At 38.4% G+C, this 19,205-nt stretch overlaps 1 protein-coding gene and 1 non-coding gene across 2 annotated transcripts; one reads left to right on the top strand and one right to left on the bottom strand.

The window, feature by feature from the left end:
- On the top strand, positions 777-849 carry TRNAE-CUC. Its single transcript has one exon. It is a non-coding gene; the product is annotated as a tRNA-Glu (tRNA).
- On the bottom strand, positions 8,598-12,806 carry LOC109234179 (V-type proton ATPase subunit c2). Its single transcript, XM_019400061.1, has 3 exons — positions 12,536-12,806; positions 11,341-11,626; positions 8,598-9,140 (listed from the first exon to the last, which is right to left on the bottom strand). The coding sequence occupies exons 1-3, from the start codon at positions 12,612-12,614 to the stop codon at positions 9,008-9,010; spliced, it is 498 nt and encodes a 165-aa protein (XP_019255606.1). The 5' UTR covers positions 12,615-12,806; the 3' UTR covers positions 8,598-9,007.

Below are 19,205 nucleotides of genomic sequence, written 5' to 3'. Positions count from 1 at the left end.
CATAATTGAAATAACAGACATCACTCATAAGATAGTAATACACATTTGATGAGACATGTTAAACACTCCAAATCTCTTACAAAAAAAGATATATAACACGTCGACAAGAATAAGCTTGCACGCCTTATATCCTAATCAAAACAAAATTAGGTACATACACCCACACACACACACACACACATATATATATATATATATATATATATATATAAAACCAAGAAACCGAAATATTTAAATATTCCGACCATATTTTTATGTTTCAAGCAATATATATATATATATATATATATATATATATATATAAAACCAAGAAACCGAAATATTTAAATATTCCGACCATATTTTTATGTTTCAAGCAATTAGGTTGCTGCCAACTTGTATAATATGATTGGTAAGCATCTGAAAGCAAGTTCTTTGTTTTTGTTTCTTTATTTGCTTGCTTGATTTGCCACTTATTGAGTAACGTGTAGATAAAAGAGAATTTAAATGAAATTTACGGTATATATTCTTTGGACAATGCAATAGCAATATGTGATTATGTACATGTGCATCTAGAACCTCCAAATCTTAATTCGTCTCTTTTTTCTATACTTTTTTTTCTATGAATTCGCCTCTAAAGATAGCAAAAATTCAGCAAGTGTTATTTCCTCAAGGTGGATGATTTGAAACATACTAATATATTAGTCGGGATTTAGCCTTAGTTTTAATTGCTTAATAGATTGGTTTATTAGACTATTAGGTTAAGATTAGAAAATTTGTACACCAATAACAAATTTTCCGTTGTAGTCTAGTTGGTCAGGATACTCGGCTCTCACCCGAGAGACCCGGGTTCAAGTCCCGGCAACGGAAATCTTTTTTTCAGTTGCACAAACTGTGCCACCTACTTTTCTTTTGATCCCCTTTTCATTTATCATCCAGCTTATGTATTATAAGTACACGTAACTAATACAATGAAAACAAAATCCAACTATTTCGTATACTTCTGTCATCTGGGATTTACTTATCGAGCAGAAATTAATATTTTAGTCTCTATTGCCCGTTTTTATTAGGAAAATTAATGGGATGTCAATGTGGCAAAAAATAATTACACGAAAATATTGATTTGAAAAATATTACGTACTATTTTTTATATATTGTGAACCTTATGGAGTATACAATTATGTGAATTCTACCCTCCGAAGATATATAGCGTACAAAATTTTAAAATTAAAAAAAAAAAATAAAAAAAAATAAGGACGGCTTAGTGCAAAAAGCATCCTACGTTCACGCATAGTCCGGGGAAGTGCCGCACCCCAAGGGGGTGTGATGTAGGGGAAAAAAAACCAAACCAAATAACGTACAGAATTCTACCCTCCGAAGATATATAACGTATAATATTTTAAAATAGAAAAACCAAACCAAATAAGGGCAGCTCGGTACATGAAGCATCCCGCGTTCACGTAGAGTCTGGGGAAGGGCCGCACTCCAAAGGGGTGTGATGTTGCAAAAACAAAAAAAAACTTGGTTCGTTTTGATTTTTCTTTTTAATCCATATAATTGTCAGAGATTAGGAAATTTTCTATATTCTTTTTTTCTGCTCTTTTCAGTATCATGTACAGTGTATCTTTATACAAGCCCTTTTGGGCCAAAATGTAAATTCCTATTCTATAACTACCTACAGCTGTATCCTACTTGATTGGCTCTTGCCTAACAAACTTGTGGATAATGAAAAATAAGGAAAACAAATATACTACTTTATTTACACGTATTTGGTACAGAATTTACTAGAAGGTTTCTAGATGGACTGCTATTGTAATATTGATTGTTTGGGCCCAGAATTATTTGTATTGGGCTTTATTCTTGTCTTAAAATCAGATGGTCCATTTGGTATGAGACCGGGTCGACCAAAGACTTGCTTAAGACTTCTGTGGTCTGAATTAGATTCATTGAGCTCTTTCCCTTCCTTCTCGTCTGTTCTCAAATCAAGATTAGGGTTCATGGTTCCAACACCCCACCCCCCCCAAGTTGGAAGGGTGGGAACACACGCCCAACTTGCGAACAAGGGAGTGATGAACAGATCCTGGGAGTGCCTTTGTGAAAACGTCGGCCAGTTGAGAGGTCGAGGGAACGAACGTGAGAGAGATTAATCCGGCCAAGAACTGTTGGCGCACAAAATGACAATCCAGTTCGACATGTTTGGTGCATTCGTGAAAGACTGGATTTTTGGCAATATGAATAGCTGCTTGGCTATCTGAGTGAACGGTGACCGGCAAAAATGGCGAGATAGATAGATCCTGAAGAAAGCGAACAAGCCAGGTGATTTCGGAGACTACTCGACTCATGGAGCGATATTCTGCTTCAGCCGACGAGAGAGAGATGAGGGGTTGCTTTTTGGATTTCCATGAAATCGGCGAGCCACCAAGACTGATAAAATACCCACTGACTGAACGACGAGTGTCTGAACAAGATCCCCAATCTGAGTCGCAAAAGGCGAGGAGCTTGAAAGAAGAATTGGAGTTAAAATACAAGCCAAGGCCCGGATTGCCCAACAGATAGCGGAGACAGTGCATAGCAGCATCAAAATGAGATTGACGAGGGGTTTGCATGAACTGGCTGAGTCGCTGAACGGCAAAAGAAATATCCGGCCGCGTATGTGTCAAAAAATTTAGCTTTCCAATCAGACGTCTATAGACCGTGGGGTCAGACAGTAGAGAACCAGAATCTGCCTTCAACTTGCAATAAGGGTCCAAAGGAGAGGAAGCAGTGTTAGAGTTAAGACAGTCAAATTCAGCAGGAAGTTCAAGGGTAAACTTTCTTTGACTCAATATTAACCCCTGTTGTTCTCTGATAATTTCCATACCACGAAAAAATTGTGCCTCACCAAGGTCTTTAATCTTAAATTCTGAGTCAAGGAAAGTCTTTAGCAGCTGTAATTCAGTAGGGTCATCACCTGTAAGTAGAATATCATCGACATAAACTGCAACTATTGAAACACCAGAATCTGTGATTTTGAAAAATAATGAATAATCATTGAGCGAGTGAGTGTATCCTTTAAAGTTGAGGGTTGCAGTAAGCCTAGCATACCATTGCCTAGATGCTTGCTTCAGCCCATAGAGTGATTTCTTTAATCTGCAAACAAGGTTAGGTCCCGGGACAGTCATACCGGTAGGAATTTTCATATAAACTTCTTCCTGTAAATCACCATGAAGAAAAGCGTTGTTAACATCCAATTGAAATAAAGTCCACCCTTTCTTAACTGCAATTGCCATAAGGCATCTGATTGTAGTCATCTTAACTACGGAAGAAAAAGTCTCATTGTAGTCTATCCCTTCTCTCTGTGTGTCTCCTCTTATAACTAATCGAGCTTTGAGCCTTTCCACACTACCATCTGATCTATGTTTCACTTTGTAGACCCATTTACTAGATAAAGCTTTCATTCCTTTAGGTAGTTCCACAACTTCCCAAGTTTTATTAGCCTCCAAAGCAGCAAATTCATTAGCCATTGCTTCTTGCCAACCAGGGTGTAACATTGCCTGTGTAAAGGTAGTAGGTTCTGATATGTGGGAAACAAAATTTAGTAAACTTTGATTGGTTGAAGAAAGAGCTAAAAAGGGTAGAACATTAGGTTTAAAGCGAGCTGCAAAACAAGTAGATGTTAGATCAGTCAAATAAACAGAGTTACACACATAATCTGCCAGATATGAGGGTGTTTTATGCATTCTAAGAGATTGTCTTAGTGCAGGTTGAGAAGATACTTGAGGAGCAGGAGGTACATATCTTGAAAGGGGAGGAGAAGATCTGATAGGAGAAGGAGATGCAGATCTGGCAGAAGGAGGAGAAGAACTAGATTGATTGGAATCCAAACCATGAGAAAGAACAGGAGATGGTGACTGAGGGGCTGAAGACACTGATTCAGGAGATGAAGTAATAAGATGAGGAGATGAAGGGGTGAATTCAGAGGAAAGAGTGTCTGGATCAACTGTAAAAGGTAAAACTGGAAAGACTTCAGGAATAGAAGAATGTGTTAAAAAAAGGAAAATGATCTTCATAAAATATAACATCTCTAGTAACAAAATTTTTCTTGGTAGAAAGATCTAAAAGCTTATACCCCTTCTTCCCAAAGGGATATCCCAGAAAAATACACTTGACAGCCCTAGGATCAAATTTAGTTCGATGAGAGGATAGGGTTGCAGCATAACAAAAACATCCAAATGGCGTTAGATGATTAAGAGAAGGACTGGATCCAAACAAGATCTCATAAGGAGATTTGAGTCCCAAAACCTTTGAGGGAAAACGATTAATTAGAAAAGTTGCTGTCAAAACACACTCTCCCCAATACATAATAGGAACATTAGACTGAAACAGTAAAGCCCTACTAGTTTCCAATAGGTGTTTGTGCTTGCGCTCTACCACACCATTCTGTTGAGGTGTGGAAACACATGAAGTTTGGTGTAAAATTCCCTTGGAAGAAAAATATTCTGAGGTAATGGAACTGGTGCCTAACTCCATAGCATTATCAGACCTTACAATCTTTACCTGAGTATTAAATTGCCTTTCCACCATGGCAAAAAAAGATTTTAAGACTGAAAAAGCATTACTCTTAGTTTTCAAGAGGTATGTCCATGTTCCTCTACTAAAATCATCAACAATAGTGAGAAAATACTTGAAACCATCATGAGTTGGTGCTTTGAAGGGGCCCCAGGTGTCAATATGAATAAGCTCAAATATAAAAGTAGAAGAAATACTGCTAGGATGAAAAGGAAGCTTAGATTGCCTTGCCTTTGAACAAACATCACAAGGAGAATTTAATTTGGATAGAGATTGATGCTGAAACATAGATAGATTTTCCATACTAGAAAGAGGCATATGCCCTAATCGTTTGTGCCGTAGGCTTACATATTTGGATAAATTGACTAAACAGGAAACAAAATCTGAAAAATTGGCTTTACTACGATTATTACAAACTGAAACAGACTGAATAGTAGGCTGAAAACTAGACTGATGCTGAAACTGCAAACTAGTGGAGATGGACTTTGGATTGAGGATGTAGAGACCTTCCATGACTTCACCAACTACCACTGGCCTCTTCATTGAAGGGCCCTGCAAGATAGTTCCAATAGAGGTGAACAACAAGTTACATCTAAGATATTTGGTGAGCTTATGAACTGAAAGTAGATTAAACTTGAAAACAGGGACATACAATACATTATGAATCATTAAACCTGGCAGAATATGTGCACTCCCTTTTTGACTGACTTTAATTTTATGTGAATTAGGCAAGTTGTTGTAAAGAGGCATAGACAAAGATATGATGTTGAACAAAATGGAAATATCAGAGGTCGTATGCTCTGAAGCACCTGAGTCTATAATCCATGTGTTAGGATAAACATGAGAGAAACAAATGATGTGTTTTAGGTTAGGCAAATCTATACCTGCACAGTTAGCATTAATAGCTTCAGAATTTTGCTCACTCTGTGGACTAATTTTCACTTGTTGAAGCAGCTGAAACAGCTGACTGTATTGCTCCTGTGTCAATCCCTTTCCTGAAGAAGTGCCTTCTGCTGCATTGGTTGTGTTAACAGAAAAATCTTCTGAAATTGTTGCATTGCTGTGAGCATTCCCTTAGAACTTCCTAGGCTTAGTGAACTTGAAATCCGGGGGAAATCCAACAATCATATAACACTTATCCAGTGTATGCCCTAGTTTCTTGCAGTAATTACAAAACAAGTTAGATTTCTTTCCAGCATAGTTTCCTTTGTACTTTCCATCCCCAAATTTCTGATTGTTAAATTGTTACTTAGATGCCAGAAAAGATGACTCAGCAGGATGAACACCAACATGAATTTCTCTCTGCTTCTCATCTTGAATGAGCAGAGAGTAAGCTTGGTTCACATTAGGAAGTGAAGACATCATAAGTATGTTGCTCTTTACACCACCATAGGTGTCATTAAGACCCATCAGAAACTGGATCAATCTACCATCCTGAAGAGACTTAAGAGTCTTCTCCTTGCCTTCACAAGAACAATCACAAGAACAAACAACACAGGTATTAAGGCCTCATTTGTTTTTTTTAAGATTAAGACGTCTGAATCTGAATACACATCTGAATATCAAGATGTGTATTAAGATTAAGACATCTGAATCTGAATACACATCTGATAGAATTAAGATGTGTATTAAGATCTGAATAGAAATAATTAAGACCGTTTGATTTTAACATTTGAATGTATAAAATTTATCTTTATTTGAAAATTAATAAACTTAAAATTCAAATTAAATAACTAATCTAATATTCTATCAATAAAATATATAGTTTTTTAAAATATGATAGTTGTTGGCGGTGATGGCTAACGGGTGAATGCTGACTAGAAGCGGTGGTTGGTGGTAGTTTTGGTTGATGATGGTGGTTCATGCTAGTAGCTAGTAGTGATTGGTAGCGGTGGCGATTATTATTGATGATGGTGGTGGTGGTTGATGATAGTTAATAATGGCCGGTGGTGGTAATAGTTGTGACTGAGGAAGGTGGTGGGTTGGTGGTGGTAGGTTATAATGATGGGCAGTGTCGGTTATGGTTGTTGATGGTGATGGGGTGGTCAGTTGTGGTAGTTGAGGTGGAAGAGTGTTGATTGTGGGGGAGAATCGAAGAGGAAGGNTGAGTATGGTGGTGGTGGCGGCATGGTGGTAGTTGATAATGATAAGCGGTGGCGGCAGTTAATAATGAATATGTGATAGCATCTTAATGAAATTAAGTCTCAGTTATAGATCTTAATCATACAGACCTATTCAGACCCATTAAGTGGTTGTAAAGTAAAAAAAACAAATACACTTCATGATTAAGATCTGAATAATTAAGATTCAGACTTTAAAACAAACGCATTTAATGCTTGAGATATGAATGATTAAGATTTAGACCTCCATTAAGTGCAAACAAATGAGGCCTAAGAGTATCTAGCTCATCCCATATCTTCTTAAGCTTAGTATAATAACCTACAACGTCAGAGTTACCTTGAACAAGTTCTGATAGTTCTTTCTGCAATTGATACAGCTGAGCTCCATTGCATTGGCAAACCTGGCCTCCAATTCTGTCCAGATGTCCTTTGCAGTCTTGGAGTAGAGCATACTGTCTGCTATGTCCTTTGAGAGGGAGTTCAGCAACCAAGATATAACCTTATCGTTACATCTATTCCAAGCCTTGTGAGTGTCTGAATTCAGATCTGGTTCTTTGATGCTTCCATCAATGAAGCCAATCTTGTTTTTAACTGATAAAGCAATAACAATGGCCCTACGCCAGCCTCCATAACTTTTTCCATCAAAAATGGAGTTCACCAAGACCATCCCTGGAGAATCTGATGGATGAAGGTAAAAAGGATGTGAAGCATCACTGATTGCAATTTTTGGAGCAGCAATAGTTGGGGTTGTTTCTTCAGCCAAAGGTGCCATGGAAGAAGAATGCTAAAGAATGGAAAAGCTGATGAAAGAGAAGGCTGATGAAAACGAAAGAGAATATTCCTAGGCTGAAAAGGTGGGCTCTGATACCATGTCAGAGATTAGGAAATTTTCTATATTCTTTTTTTCAGCTCTTTTCAGTATCATGTACAGTGTATCTTTATACAAGCCCTTTTGGACAAAAATGTAAATTCCTATTCTATAACTACCTACAGCTGTATCCTACTTGATTGGCTCTTGCCTAACAAACTTGTGGATAATGAAAATTAAGGAAAACAAATATACTACTTTATTTACACGTATTTGGTATAGAATTTACTAGAAGGTTTCTAGATGGACTGCTATTGTAATATTGATTGTTTGGGCCCAGAATTATTTGTATTGGGCTTTATTCTTGTCTTAAAATCAGATGGTCCATTTGGTATGAGACCGGGTCGACCAAAGACCTGCTTAAGACTTATGTGGTCTGAATTAGATTCATTGAGCTCTTTCCCTTCCTTCTCGTCTGTTCTCAAATCAAGATTAGGGTTCATGGTTCCAATAATAATCAACATCCCTAGCTGTGGAAACTTTCGTCCCCTAACATCCGTCGTAATTTTTTTTAAAAATTTTCCCACTCTAAGGACGAGTGGACGACTCCCTTTTTTCCGTTTCTAATGGGTAATCTTGCACAATTTTTTAGAGCTTTTAAAAAGCGTCGTGACTCTTTCTGAGTTTCACGCATCATACAATTAGAAGAAAGAAAATAGAAAAGATGGTGGTTGACCAGCACATCAATTAGCCACTTCTCCTTCAGTTTCAATCCATTGAAATATGCTGATTACTCTGGAGATCAGCCACACCCAAAAGGTCAAAAACGACAATGGATAGATGCAAAAGAAAGTACTTGCTACTTGATGAAGCAATTTTTTCAAGTCTTGATTAAACTATCCGTGTCACATACCCGGCTCTATAGCTCACTCACCCGGCTCATCCATATTCTTGCCAGGTAAGGGAGGTAAACTATCCTTACCAAAAGGTTCTTCATTCCCAAAACTCGAAACTCGAACCTATGGTTAAGGGTGACTGGATCTCAACCATCCAACTCTATAGTTGTGAAGTTATTTCTTTCAATTTAACAAGACTGCTTAGTCAAAATTTCAAATACTACGTAAAGTCATAGCTTGTCAAAGTGCAAAACACTGGATAAATTCATTTTCAATTGAAAGCACAAAGTATTCGAAGGCAGGAGTAGACTCAGAGAACCAATCCAAAACTAAAATGGAAACATATATGGGGAGAAAAAACAAGAGATCCAGAGCTAAAGAATTATAAATACTAAATTTGAAGTTGACATGAAATAACACAGGAACCTTTCACATAAATCCTTTGTTGTCCTTGAGCATCAGGTAAACTGATATCTTTATTGATAAGAGATTCAATCTACAGCTGATCAGCAGATGTGAACCAGTTCTGCAAGCCAAACAATCAACTACATGGAGCCCAAAACACAAAGTAACATAATTCAGCAGCCATACTATCTCATCCAATGCGGAAGAACAAAAAGATAATTCACAGTTACGGAGCATAACATGCTCGTCTTCTACTCTGCTCTGGACTGGCCAGCACGAGAAGAGAGAATGATGCCAACAATAAGGCCATAAAGAGCCAGGGCTTCAGCGAAAATAAGAATCAGAATCATCCCAACAAAGAGCTTTGGCTGTTGCGCATTAGCTCTGTGAATGACAAAAAACATGAAACAAACCATTAATTAGTTTCCCTTTATCATCTCAAGTTCAAAGTCTCCTCCCTCCACTAAGGTGAAAACAATGAAGCAGCAAACTGAATGCTACAGCCAGAAAAGGGATCATTATATAAACAGCCTTTTTAGAGCACAATGATATTGCAATGGAACTTATCATGGCACCATGCTGGAAACTAACTCAGTTTATCTTTAATTTTTTCGATAAGTCAAAAATCATTCTATTAATATCACATCACAATAGTGTAATCACTACTAGTAGACACCAACTGAAGTAACCAACCAAGTCCTATAACTAAGCAACAAATTCAACGAGATGACCAGAAGCACCATTATTCCATGATACAGAAGATAAAAAGGTAAAAGTACAACTTTTAGTGTTAGTTCTAATCTAGCTTCCTGTGGTCCTATCCAACATGCTGAAATGGCTAGTTACTCCAAGGTTCTGATCCACCACTCTCAAATAGTCTCCCCTTAGCGCCTTTCCGCGCTCACACCATCGATTCTACCCCTCTAATTCGACCTACTTCTGCAATCGATGTTGTGTGATCCAATCATACCTTACAGAAAAGTTCGACTGCCCTTAACCAACAATAGGTGAACTTCAGTCGGCAATGAATGGATGGATCTCTAAAAAAAGGGCAGCCCGGTGCACAAAGCATCCCGCATTCATGCAGGGTCCAGGGAAATGCCGCACCCCAAGGGGTGTGATGTAGCTTAAAAGAAAAGAGGTCTTTGAAACTTTTGACAGAACAATCTATCTTTTTAAATGGAATAGGTATAGCCAGACCGATTAATACAGGAATACAGAGACAATCGTCGACTTAGTCAAAAAGGGTCTTTGTTACTTCGGACACAGTCTGTACCTTTTTACATGGAATTGGATAACAAAGTCCCATCAATACAAAAAAAGAAGCAGAATAATTTCAACTAAGTTTGATCCAATGAGACAATTTAAGTTTCTTCTGTAATTCTGTTGTGTCAAGACCACATGAACCATGCGTTTAGGATATTCTTACAAATACGGGTAACCAAGACAAACACAATATGATCAGCATATGGTTAATGCAGGAAGCAAGTACAAAAAATTTAGTGGTCTAAGCTCATCAAGGAGTTTCAGGGCACAGCACAACAAGAATAAGAGCTCCATGACAGAAACTTTTTATCTGATTGGTCAAAACAGCAATGTCGACAGAATGCTGGTGATAATAATGGTAGTGATTTGTGTACTGTGTAAGCGCAGTTATCAGTCTGAAGAAATTATGCAGTTGTCTTAGATATTTTATGAAAGGGGAGCCTCAGAGAGACGGTAAAGTTATCTCCGTGTGACCTATAAATCACGTGTTTTAGTCGTGGAATCAATCACTGATGCCAAGTCAGGGTAGACTACCTACATCACACCCCTTTGTGTGCGGCGCTTCTCCGAACCTTGTGTGAAAGTGGGATACTTCGTGCACCGGGCTGTTTTTCTTAGTCATTTTATATTTTCTTTTTTATCATTAGTCATTTTATGCTTTCATTGAAGATGAAGCTTCACTTTTCCGTTTGAAATGTTGATGGTCCCCAACATGAAGAACCTTTGCATCTTTTCACAACATGAAGTCAAGGTCAATTACCTGAAAGTTATCATATAGGATGTATACAATCGGAACTAAGTCCGCACAGATAAGGAATAGCTCATAAACTTGAGAACACTCCAGTAGCTTCTTCAAGCACACAATTCACCATCATTCGTTAAGACAAACAAGTAAATCCATAACAAAGACATTCCCCATCATTCATTTACGACAAAACAATTAAAGACAACAAAAAAATATTCCTAATTTCAGTATAATAATAGTAGACAAAGCTAGAAGATCCGCTGCAACTAAAAACCTAAAAGGTAGCCAGACAGCCTGGCCTAGTAATCATCCAAACCCACAAAAGAATGGCACTACTACTAAGGAGATTCTTCTTTGACCATGATATTTTCAAATACTTTTAAAGCATTTTTAGCAATAAATTGTGATATATAGTATTTTTCTCATGCAATTTCTAAATATGCAAAATGAGAATTAAGAAATCATGTCGGAAGAAAATAAATGTGCTGACAACTCTGAGTTCAGTGAGGAAGTATTTCAAGACCAATAAGAGGACTATGCATCCAAGAGACAAAAGTATCAGAAGGAGATTACCTAACACCAGCATCACCAACGATTCCGATGGCCATACCAGCAGAAAGTCCAGCAAGGCCACAAGCAAGACCAGAGGAAAGGTGAGCATAGCCATCAAAAAGATAATAAGACTTGGTTTTTGGGTTAATGCCAGTACTGATTATCACAGCTATAATCAATCCGTAAATACCCAAAACTCCAGCCATAACCACGGGCACAATAGACTTCATCACTAGCTCTGGCCTCATCACACCCATAGATGCCACTCCTACCCCACTCTTAGCAGTACCATAAGCTGCCCCCATACCTGAAAACATTGAACACAGACAAACAAACATAATTAGCATAAATAGCAGAATGTATTTTAGCAGCAGCGATTCACACGTGCTATTTTTACGCTCATAACCTCATAGTAGAAAACTTCTAGAGATCATAAAATTATAAACAATTAAACAAAACTGTCAGTTAGAACAATGTAGCTTTGTGATAGCAGATTGGATGCACCAACTGCCTTCAACTCAACCTATATATACCCCCCCCCCCAGACCCACACACACACACAAACAAAAACAAAACAAACATCCTTAGCACCAGGATTGGAGCCGTGTACCCACTACCTACCTTTGTCTCGACCTATATACAAAGAACAACAACAATGGCTCAGTCCCAATCAAGTTGGGTCCGCTATATGAATCCTCACTGGCCATCTATCTTTCTCCAATTAAATTCATCTCAAATCAATCGACCTATATCTAGACAAATTGTAAAAACCACAAAAAATATCACTAACAAACATAACTAGCATTCGGGATGAGCGTTGATTTGTGATACTGGTGCAGCTACATACAGTTGAAAACTTTTAAAGTCACAAAAAGTTATACATCAACATTAGGAACGGATGTAGCTTTGCACTGTGCGACTCCTTATTGTTAAAGAAATAGACATTGGGCCTAACTCAAACCCAAAATGATGAATGCCCAAGTCCGAGACCAACCACACTTATATGTGTCAGGTGTAGTTAGATAACTTTCAAACTAAGTTTGCACGCATCATCACAAAGAGAAAAATAATACTAGTGGGTGCAATGATCCTTTAGCTTAAATATTGGATACACTTATGATTAGCATAGGATTCACAATTCAAACCCTAGATCTATGAAAGGAATAAAGAGATTTGAGGAAGAAAAAGCAAAAAGAGAGAAGAATAGAGTACAAACAGGAGAAGACTAAGGCAGCGGCAGCGCCGAGGAAGCCGAAGAAGGGAGCCGTTTCATCGCCGCTGAAAGTCGACGCCATTGTTTTTGCGAAGTTATTTATGGAATTGACCGGATTAATTAAGGAGAGAAGAAGAAGTGTGAATGATCGGATCTGAGAAGTTCCTGTATTTCTTCGCGTCTCGTGAGAGAGAAAATAAGTGTTCTTTTTGGTTTGTGTGGTCTTAAAACGAATTTAGAATTGCGATCGTCAACTACCCAGGAGCAGGACTTGCCCTGCACTTACTCGGGTTTTTTTCCCCTGCATCTCTTCTTTCTTTATTTAAATTTAAAATTCGAGTTAATTGGATTAGTGAACAGTGACAAGATTAAAAAGCGGTGTTTCAATCAAATCAAGAAATTTAATTAATAAAATTGACTTAAATCAAAAATATATTTGTATACGGTCAAGATCGAATGCCTTCGATCTATATGCTTGGGAGGTCGTCCGAAGTCCGGGTTAGACCAAGTTCGAGCTCGAGGGACCAGACCCGAGTTCGAAGGCGAAGCACGATGCATACCGAGGTCGAGTGTGTTCTACCCCAAAATAGTACCGTTATGGATTTGTACCAGAACGAGTTAGATTCCTGCCACGTCCCCAAAGTCATGGCGGGGTCGTTAGACCTCCGCTTGCTGCTGAAAAACGTTGCTAGGCTAGCGCGGCTCGCTTCGCTCTTCAAGCTCCGCCCCCCTTACTCAACCTCAACATCTATGAAAAAGTCCTTTATCCTTTTCTAAATAAGGTAAGCTTTGAAGCCGTAGCTTGCTGATTTTTCCATCATCCAATCCACAACAAATCGAATGAAACGTAGCGAAAAAGAAGTGAACACTTTGCTGAGGAACGAAGCTTCGTGTTTGTTTTTCATCAAACCCTCAATCCGCTCTCGCTCGCCGCTACTAACGGGGTCTCGATTGATTTCCCTTCCTTTAGCTACTAAGATATTTTAATTCGCTAACTTTGAAAAGTCCAAAGAGCGCAGAGGCGCAAATCCTGGAATATGATTGTACTATTCCGTACTAGGCGGTTACACAGCTGTACCAAGAATATTCTTTACTATAAATAGAAATATACCTTATTTAGGGATTCCCCTATTATATAAAGGGGACCCCAATCATTTGTAAGACCATTTTTTAATGAGAAAAGAATATACTCTCTACCTTTTCGCCCATTGTTCATCAGATTGTCCTTGAGCTCTATTGTTCTTACTTTACTTTTCTCATTTTATTGCTCCTAGCCCATCTCGAGGTCACCGTCTCAAGGTCACCACTGTCAAGTATTATTGGTTTGATTCACTTGTCTTTTTTCATTTCTACTTCATATTTCTTGATTATTAATTGGTATTGGACTAAATCACATATCTTTAAAACCACAAATCAAATTTAATTGTTACTCGTATTTTCGAGGTCAACAGTTTGGCGGCCACCGTGGGGCTAAAGATAATAGGGATTATTTCTTTACTGATTCTCATTACACACGTTATTTTTACACTTTTTCTTGTCAAGATTTTTTATTCTCAAGCTTAAAATATCTAGCACACAAAATGCACCTGTTTATGACAATGAAGGTCCTGGAGAAAACAGCAACACGGGAGTCGGTGTACCACCGATAAACCTAGGGGAAGACCGGTCGTCTAAAGAATTTACGCCCCGATCCCCCATTAACTGCTTCCCCTAAGTTCATTTATGCTATTTTGGTTTGCCGGGACGTTCGGTGTTGAGTTTTGGATCGGGCCGTTCGGCCTCACCCTCCAAATGGCCTCCTAGGCGAGGTGTTTTTTTCTGCACGATGGCTCGGGGACTTTGTTTAAACTCCCCTTGGAGATTTCTTCAGCTCTGGAATGAGCCACATCAACCATCACCGGCTCGACGGACTTCGAAGCACCGACGTTTCCTCTTTCACGAGCTACCATCAGGAAGTCGTCATCTTCTTCTTCCTACTGATCCCGAAGGCGTTGGGCCATTTCCAGAAATAAGGCCGCCATATCGGCCTTGGACCTTCGAGCCATGCTCTTCTTAGGCTTCGGGGGATTTGCATATGACTCTCTTTTTCTTTTTCTTTTTCTTTCTTTAGAAGACTTCGGAATCTCTTCTTCATTAGCCGGGTCCGACCGCATAGCAACGGAGTCTCCAAGACCTACAAAAAACCAAAATAAGTATTCCATGAAAGAAGTACAAGAAAACAAACAAGAGAACTCACTATGGTTTTTGGCCTCCCATCGACCCTTGACCAAATCTCGCCAGCAATGCTCCGAATAAGAGGAAGTGGAAGCCAGCTTTCGGACCCAGCCTTCGAGGTCTGGGACCCCACCAGGAAACCAAGCAGTGGTTGCGCCATTGGAAAGGGGTTAGACCAAGGAAAAGGGTAAAGCTGAGAAAAAAAAGAGAAAGCAGGGTATAAACCTGCTATGTACTTACCTTTCATGTTCCACTCCTCGGCATCCAATCAGCAAGAATCAGGTCGGAGGTCCTGACTCGGACAAACTGGCTCATCCACCCTCGGTCTTTGTCCTCGTCGATACTAGAGAAGAGAGATTTCAAGGATCGGCATTGAAATTTTATCAAGCCACCGCGATAAAGTCGAGGACTGTACAGTCTGATCAAATGGTCAAGGGTAAAAGACATCCCCTCGACCTGGCTCGAAAAGAACCTGATCAAGTAAACGATTCGCCAGAATGAGGGGTAGATCTGGCCAAACGTCACTCGGTATCATTGGCAAAAGTCAAGAATAACTGGATCTATGGGACCCTGAGCCGAAATTGCAGGACCCAGCGTGAATGGGTAGGTATATACGCTTAAGTACCCCGCTTTATATGTAGTGATGTCCTCCTCGGAGGAAGGAATCACTACTTCTTTGTTCTCCCACTTGCAGTCCTCCTTTACTTGCACAAGCTCGTCCTTGGTTATCAAGAAAACATATCGAGACATGGGCTTGCATCGGCCTGGTGTCGACACAGGTTTCTCGATTTTAAAATCGGATGTTATTTCACATGGCGGGGGGATGCTCTCCTCAATACGAGGGGGCACTACCGGTTTTCTCTTGGTCGGTCGAGAAGATGAAGAAGCTTTTTCTTTTCGGGGAACCGGTTTAGAGGTTTTAGCTATCGCGACGCGGAGATTCAAAGGAAATGGAGAGTGTTGATAGTGAGATAGAAGAGAAGGAGGAATTAAGAGAAATTGAAAGAGCTAATGAGACTTTGAGAATAATATGAGAATAAAGTTTGCAAAGTTATGAAGTTTATCTATTTATAGAGGTCATTTAACCGTACTTTGGAAGCCAAAAGTCCGACCGTCAGCCACCTCCAATTAATAACTTTGGGAACCGCACAAGAAGCAACCTTTCGGTCACTTCAGCCGCTGATGTCACGAGATTGGCATCAGAATCGAGGCGTCGAAGATTAATCCATTTTTTATCGACCTATTTCGAGTTCAAGCAAGTGCTAGCTCGACTACTAGGCCCAAGGGCTACCCGAGTTTGAGAAATTTCTCACTCGGGGACTACTAAAAAGCCTAAGGGGTTACTTTATTTCAAATTCGAGACCGCGCTCTCATCTAACCCGAACTCGAGAATCCCGATGTTTCGAATTTGCATCAAATCGATTTGAGCTCAGCTCGAGGATAAACAAGAACCTTAAGGGGTATTATATTAATCGATTAAAAACCTAAGGGTTTATTATGTCCTAAGTCTGGTGTTCGGGCCAATCACCAAAGTTATGCAATCGAATTTTTTCGCAGATAAAGATGGAATGAAATTCAACACAAGTTAAAAATGAGACGAAGAGATCCTTTTATATTTACAAGAGATGGCTAAAAAGTTTAACTCCAACATCCACGAAGGGTACTCTCACAGGAACAAAGAAGTAAGAAACAAAAGCCAAGAACCCAATCTACTTTTAAGGCCACGTCCTCGAGAATCTTCAGGAACCTACTCCCCGGGGACCCCATTTTAATCTTTGGAAATGTCTGTACGCCCGAAGAGATTTAGGGCAGAAAACCCTCGATGAATGTGACTATATTTCCAGCAGCGGGGATTGAGAATTCCATTGAATTTTTGGGCCATAATCAGTTAAAAAGAGCAGCAAAAGAAAAAGACCAGAAGGGAAGACCAGAAGATGTAGCTTCACCTTCTATCACAAGAAAAATCAAAAGGGTTGCAAGATGCACGAGCAATGATCCAAGAATGTTCATCCTTGGTGGGGTGCAAAAGTTAGTAGATGATAGTGCCACCCCATTCCATGGAAAGCAAAAGGAATGAAGTGCTACACCAGGTTGAAGTTAAGAGAGATGAACAGCAGTGTAAAGTTCGCATATCCTCTGACGCGAGAAGGATTCGACGCCCTTCTCTCGTTGTTTCGAATCGAAGCTTTGAAAAAGGGAACCTTGGCATAACTAGTAAAGCTGCTTCCATATGACCTTGTGATCGTAGGTTCGAACCATGGAAATAGACGATTAAAGAAGGAAGCAAAGAACGGAAAAGATCAAAAGTAGATGAAGATGAAAAAAGTACAATTCTTTGTTCAACAGAATAGCCACCTATTTATAGAGAGGCGGCGACGGATCGGCGGTGCAAGTGGCCGACCAGTGCTAGAGCGCATTTGATGTTTTAGGAACGCGAACTGACATGAAATTTCCAATCACTTCAAGCGCCTACGTCACAGGCATGACGTCATCATAAGAGGTTCGAGAAAATCAAGGTTCAAATCGTTTCTTATCATCTTACTCTAAGAAACGCGGGGACTATCTGTATACGATTGAGATCGAATGCCTTCGATCTATATGTTTGGGAGGTTGTCCGAAGTCTGAGTCCGGGTTAGACCAAGTTCGAGCTTGAGGGACCAGACCCGAGTTCGAAGGCGAAGCACGATGCATACCGAGGTCGAGTGTGTTCTACCCCAAAATAGTACCGTTATGGATTTGTACCAGAACGAGTTAGATTCCTGCCACGTCCCCAAAGTCATGGCGCAAATCCCGGAATATGATTGTACTATTCCATACTAGGTGGTTAGACAGCTGTACCAAGAATATTCTTTACTATAAATGGAAATATACCTTATTTAGGGATTCCCCTATTATATAAAGGGGACCCCAATCATTTGTAAGACCATCTTTTACTGAGAAAAGAATATACTCTCTACCTTTTCGCCTATTGCTCATCAGCATTGTCCTTGAGCTCTATTGTTCTTACTTTACTTTTCTTAGTTTATTGCTCTTAGCCCATCTTGAGGTCACCGTCTCGAGGTCACCATTGTCATGTATTACCGGTTTGATTCACTTGTCTTTTTTCATTTCTACTTCACATTTCTTGATTATTAATTGGTATTGGACTAAATCACATATCTTTAAAACCACAAATCAAATTTAATTGTTACTCGTATTTTCTAGGTCAACAATATTGAGTAAGGAAATTCGTACCAATTGATAACTAAGTATATTTTTAAAACTTTCTATTTAATCTCCTTTAAAAAATATGTCTAAAACTATTTAAAATCCTCTCATGAAATGTATTTTTTTTAACAACAAGCAACAAGCTAACTAGTACTATATTTAATAGAACTATCATAGGGGATACATTTTATATATTTTAAATAATACTTGATTTTAATGTGTATGATCATATTCTTATTAAGTGTTATTAAAATGCTTCAATCTCTTTATTCTTCCATTTTCTCAAGTCAAGATCTATTAAACCCGTAATAGCTTTTTTAATTTTGAGATAAAGTTATATTAGTAATTTTTAAAATTAAATAAAACATATCATTATTTAGATTTTCAATTGATCTTTAGGTGTTTAGTTCTCAAAAACTTTAAGCTTGAAAGATTATTGTCAAGATAAAGAAATAATTATTATGTGTTATGAAAAAAATTCTCCAATAAGAACATATATTTTAATAGTTTATAAGTTCGTTAATTTATTTAATTCTTACTATAATTGACTTATCAAAAACTTATCCATAACTCTGTCAAAGAGAGATTGAATCTATATTTTATGTGACCAAAAAAATCGAGTCTGCCAAATCGACGTGGTTAGTTCGATTTTGGTTTTGGTGAAAACCAAATCAAATCGAACTATGAACATTTCCTAGTGATAAGTCCGTAGAAAAATTACTCCATTAGAGACATAATTTGTTTGGCCTAAGTTTCTTAGAAGCTAAAAGTATTTATTTTCTTAAAAGTGTTAATTTAGAGAATTGAAGTGTTCAACCAAGCTTATAGGCAATTATTTTTTATGATAAAAATATCCTTATCAAATATTTTGTTCACCAAATTATCCCTATTTAATTTAATCTATTGTCTATTGGTTATAAATAAAATAATATTTTCTTTTAATTGTTTATTTTTACGGTCTCTCGTCACAGTTCTAACAGTAAATCGATCAGTGTTGATTAAAATCTGATGTGAGCTAGATTGAAAGGAGTATTAACAGGCATGCGGGAGTAGTACATACAGCTGAGGGAGTGGTACTTAACATAAGGAATATAAGTCAGTTATTACTTTACTAGGTTACAGTTAAGTCCATTTACTTTTAAATGTAAAGAAGTGTTATATACACATTTACCCTTTTATGTTTTCCTGTTTGGACACTTTGCGTCCTAGTCCCTAGTTAGGCGTATCAGTATTTGTACAGAGTTGAGCTCTC

The sequence above is a fragment of the Nicotiana attenuata genome, chromosome 11 (genome assembly GCF_001879085.1).
Source record: "Nicotiana attenuata strain UT chromosome 11, NIATTr2, whole genome shotgun sequence".
Taxonomy (NCBI): Eukaryota; Viridiplantae; Streptophyta; class Magnoliopsida; order Solanales; family Solanaceae; genus Nicotiana; species Nicotiana attenuata.
This window is presented reverse-complemented; position numbering and strand designations above follow the sequence as displayed.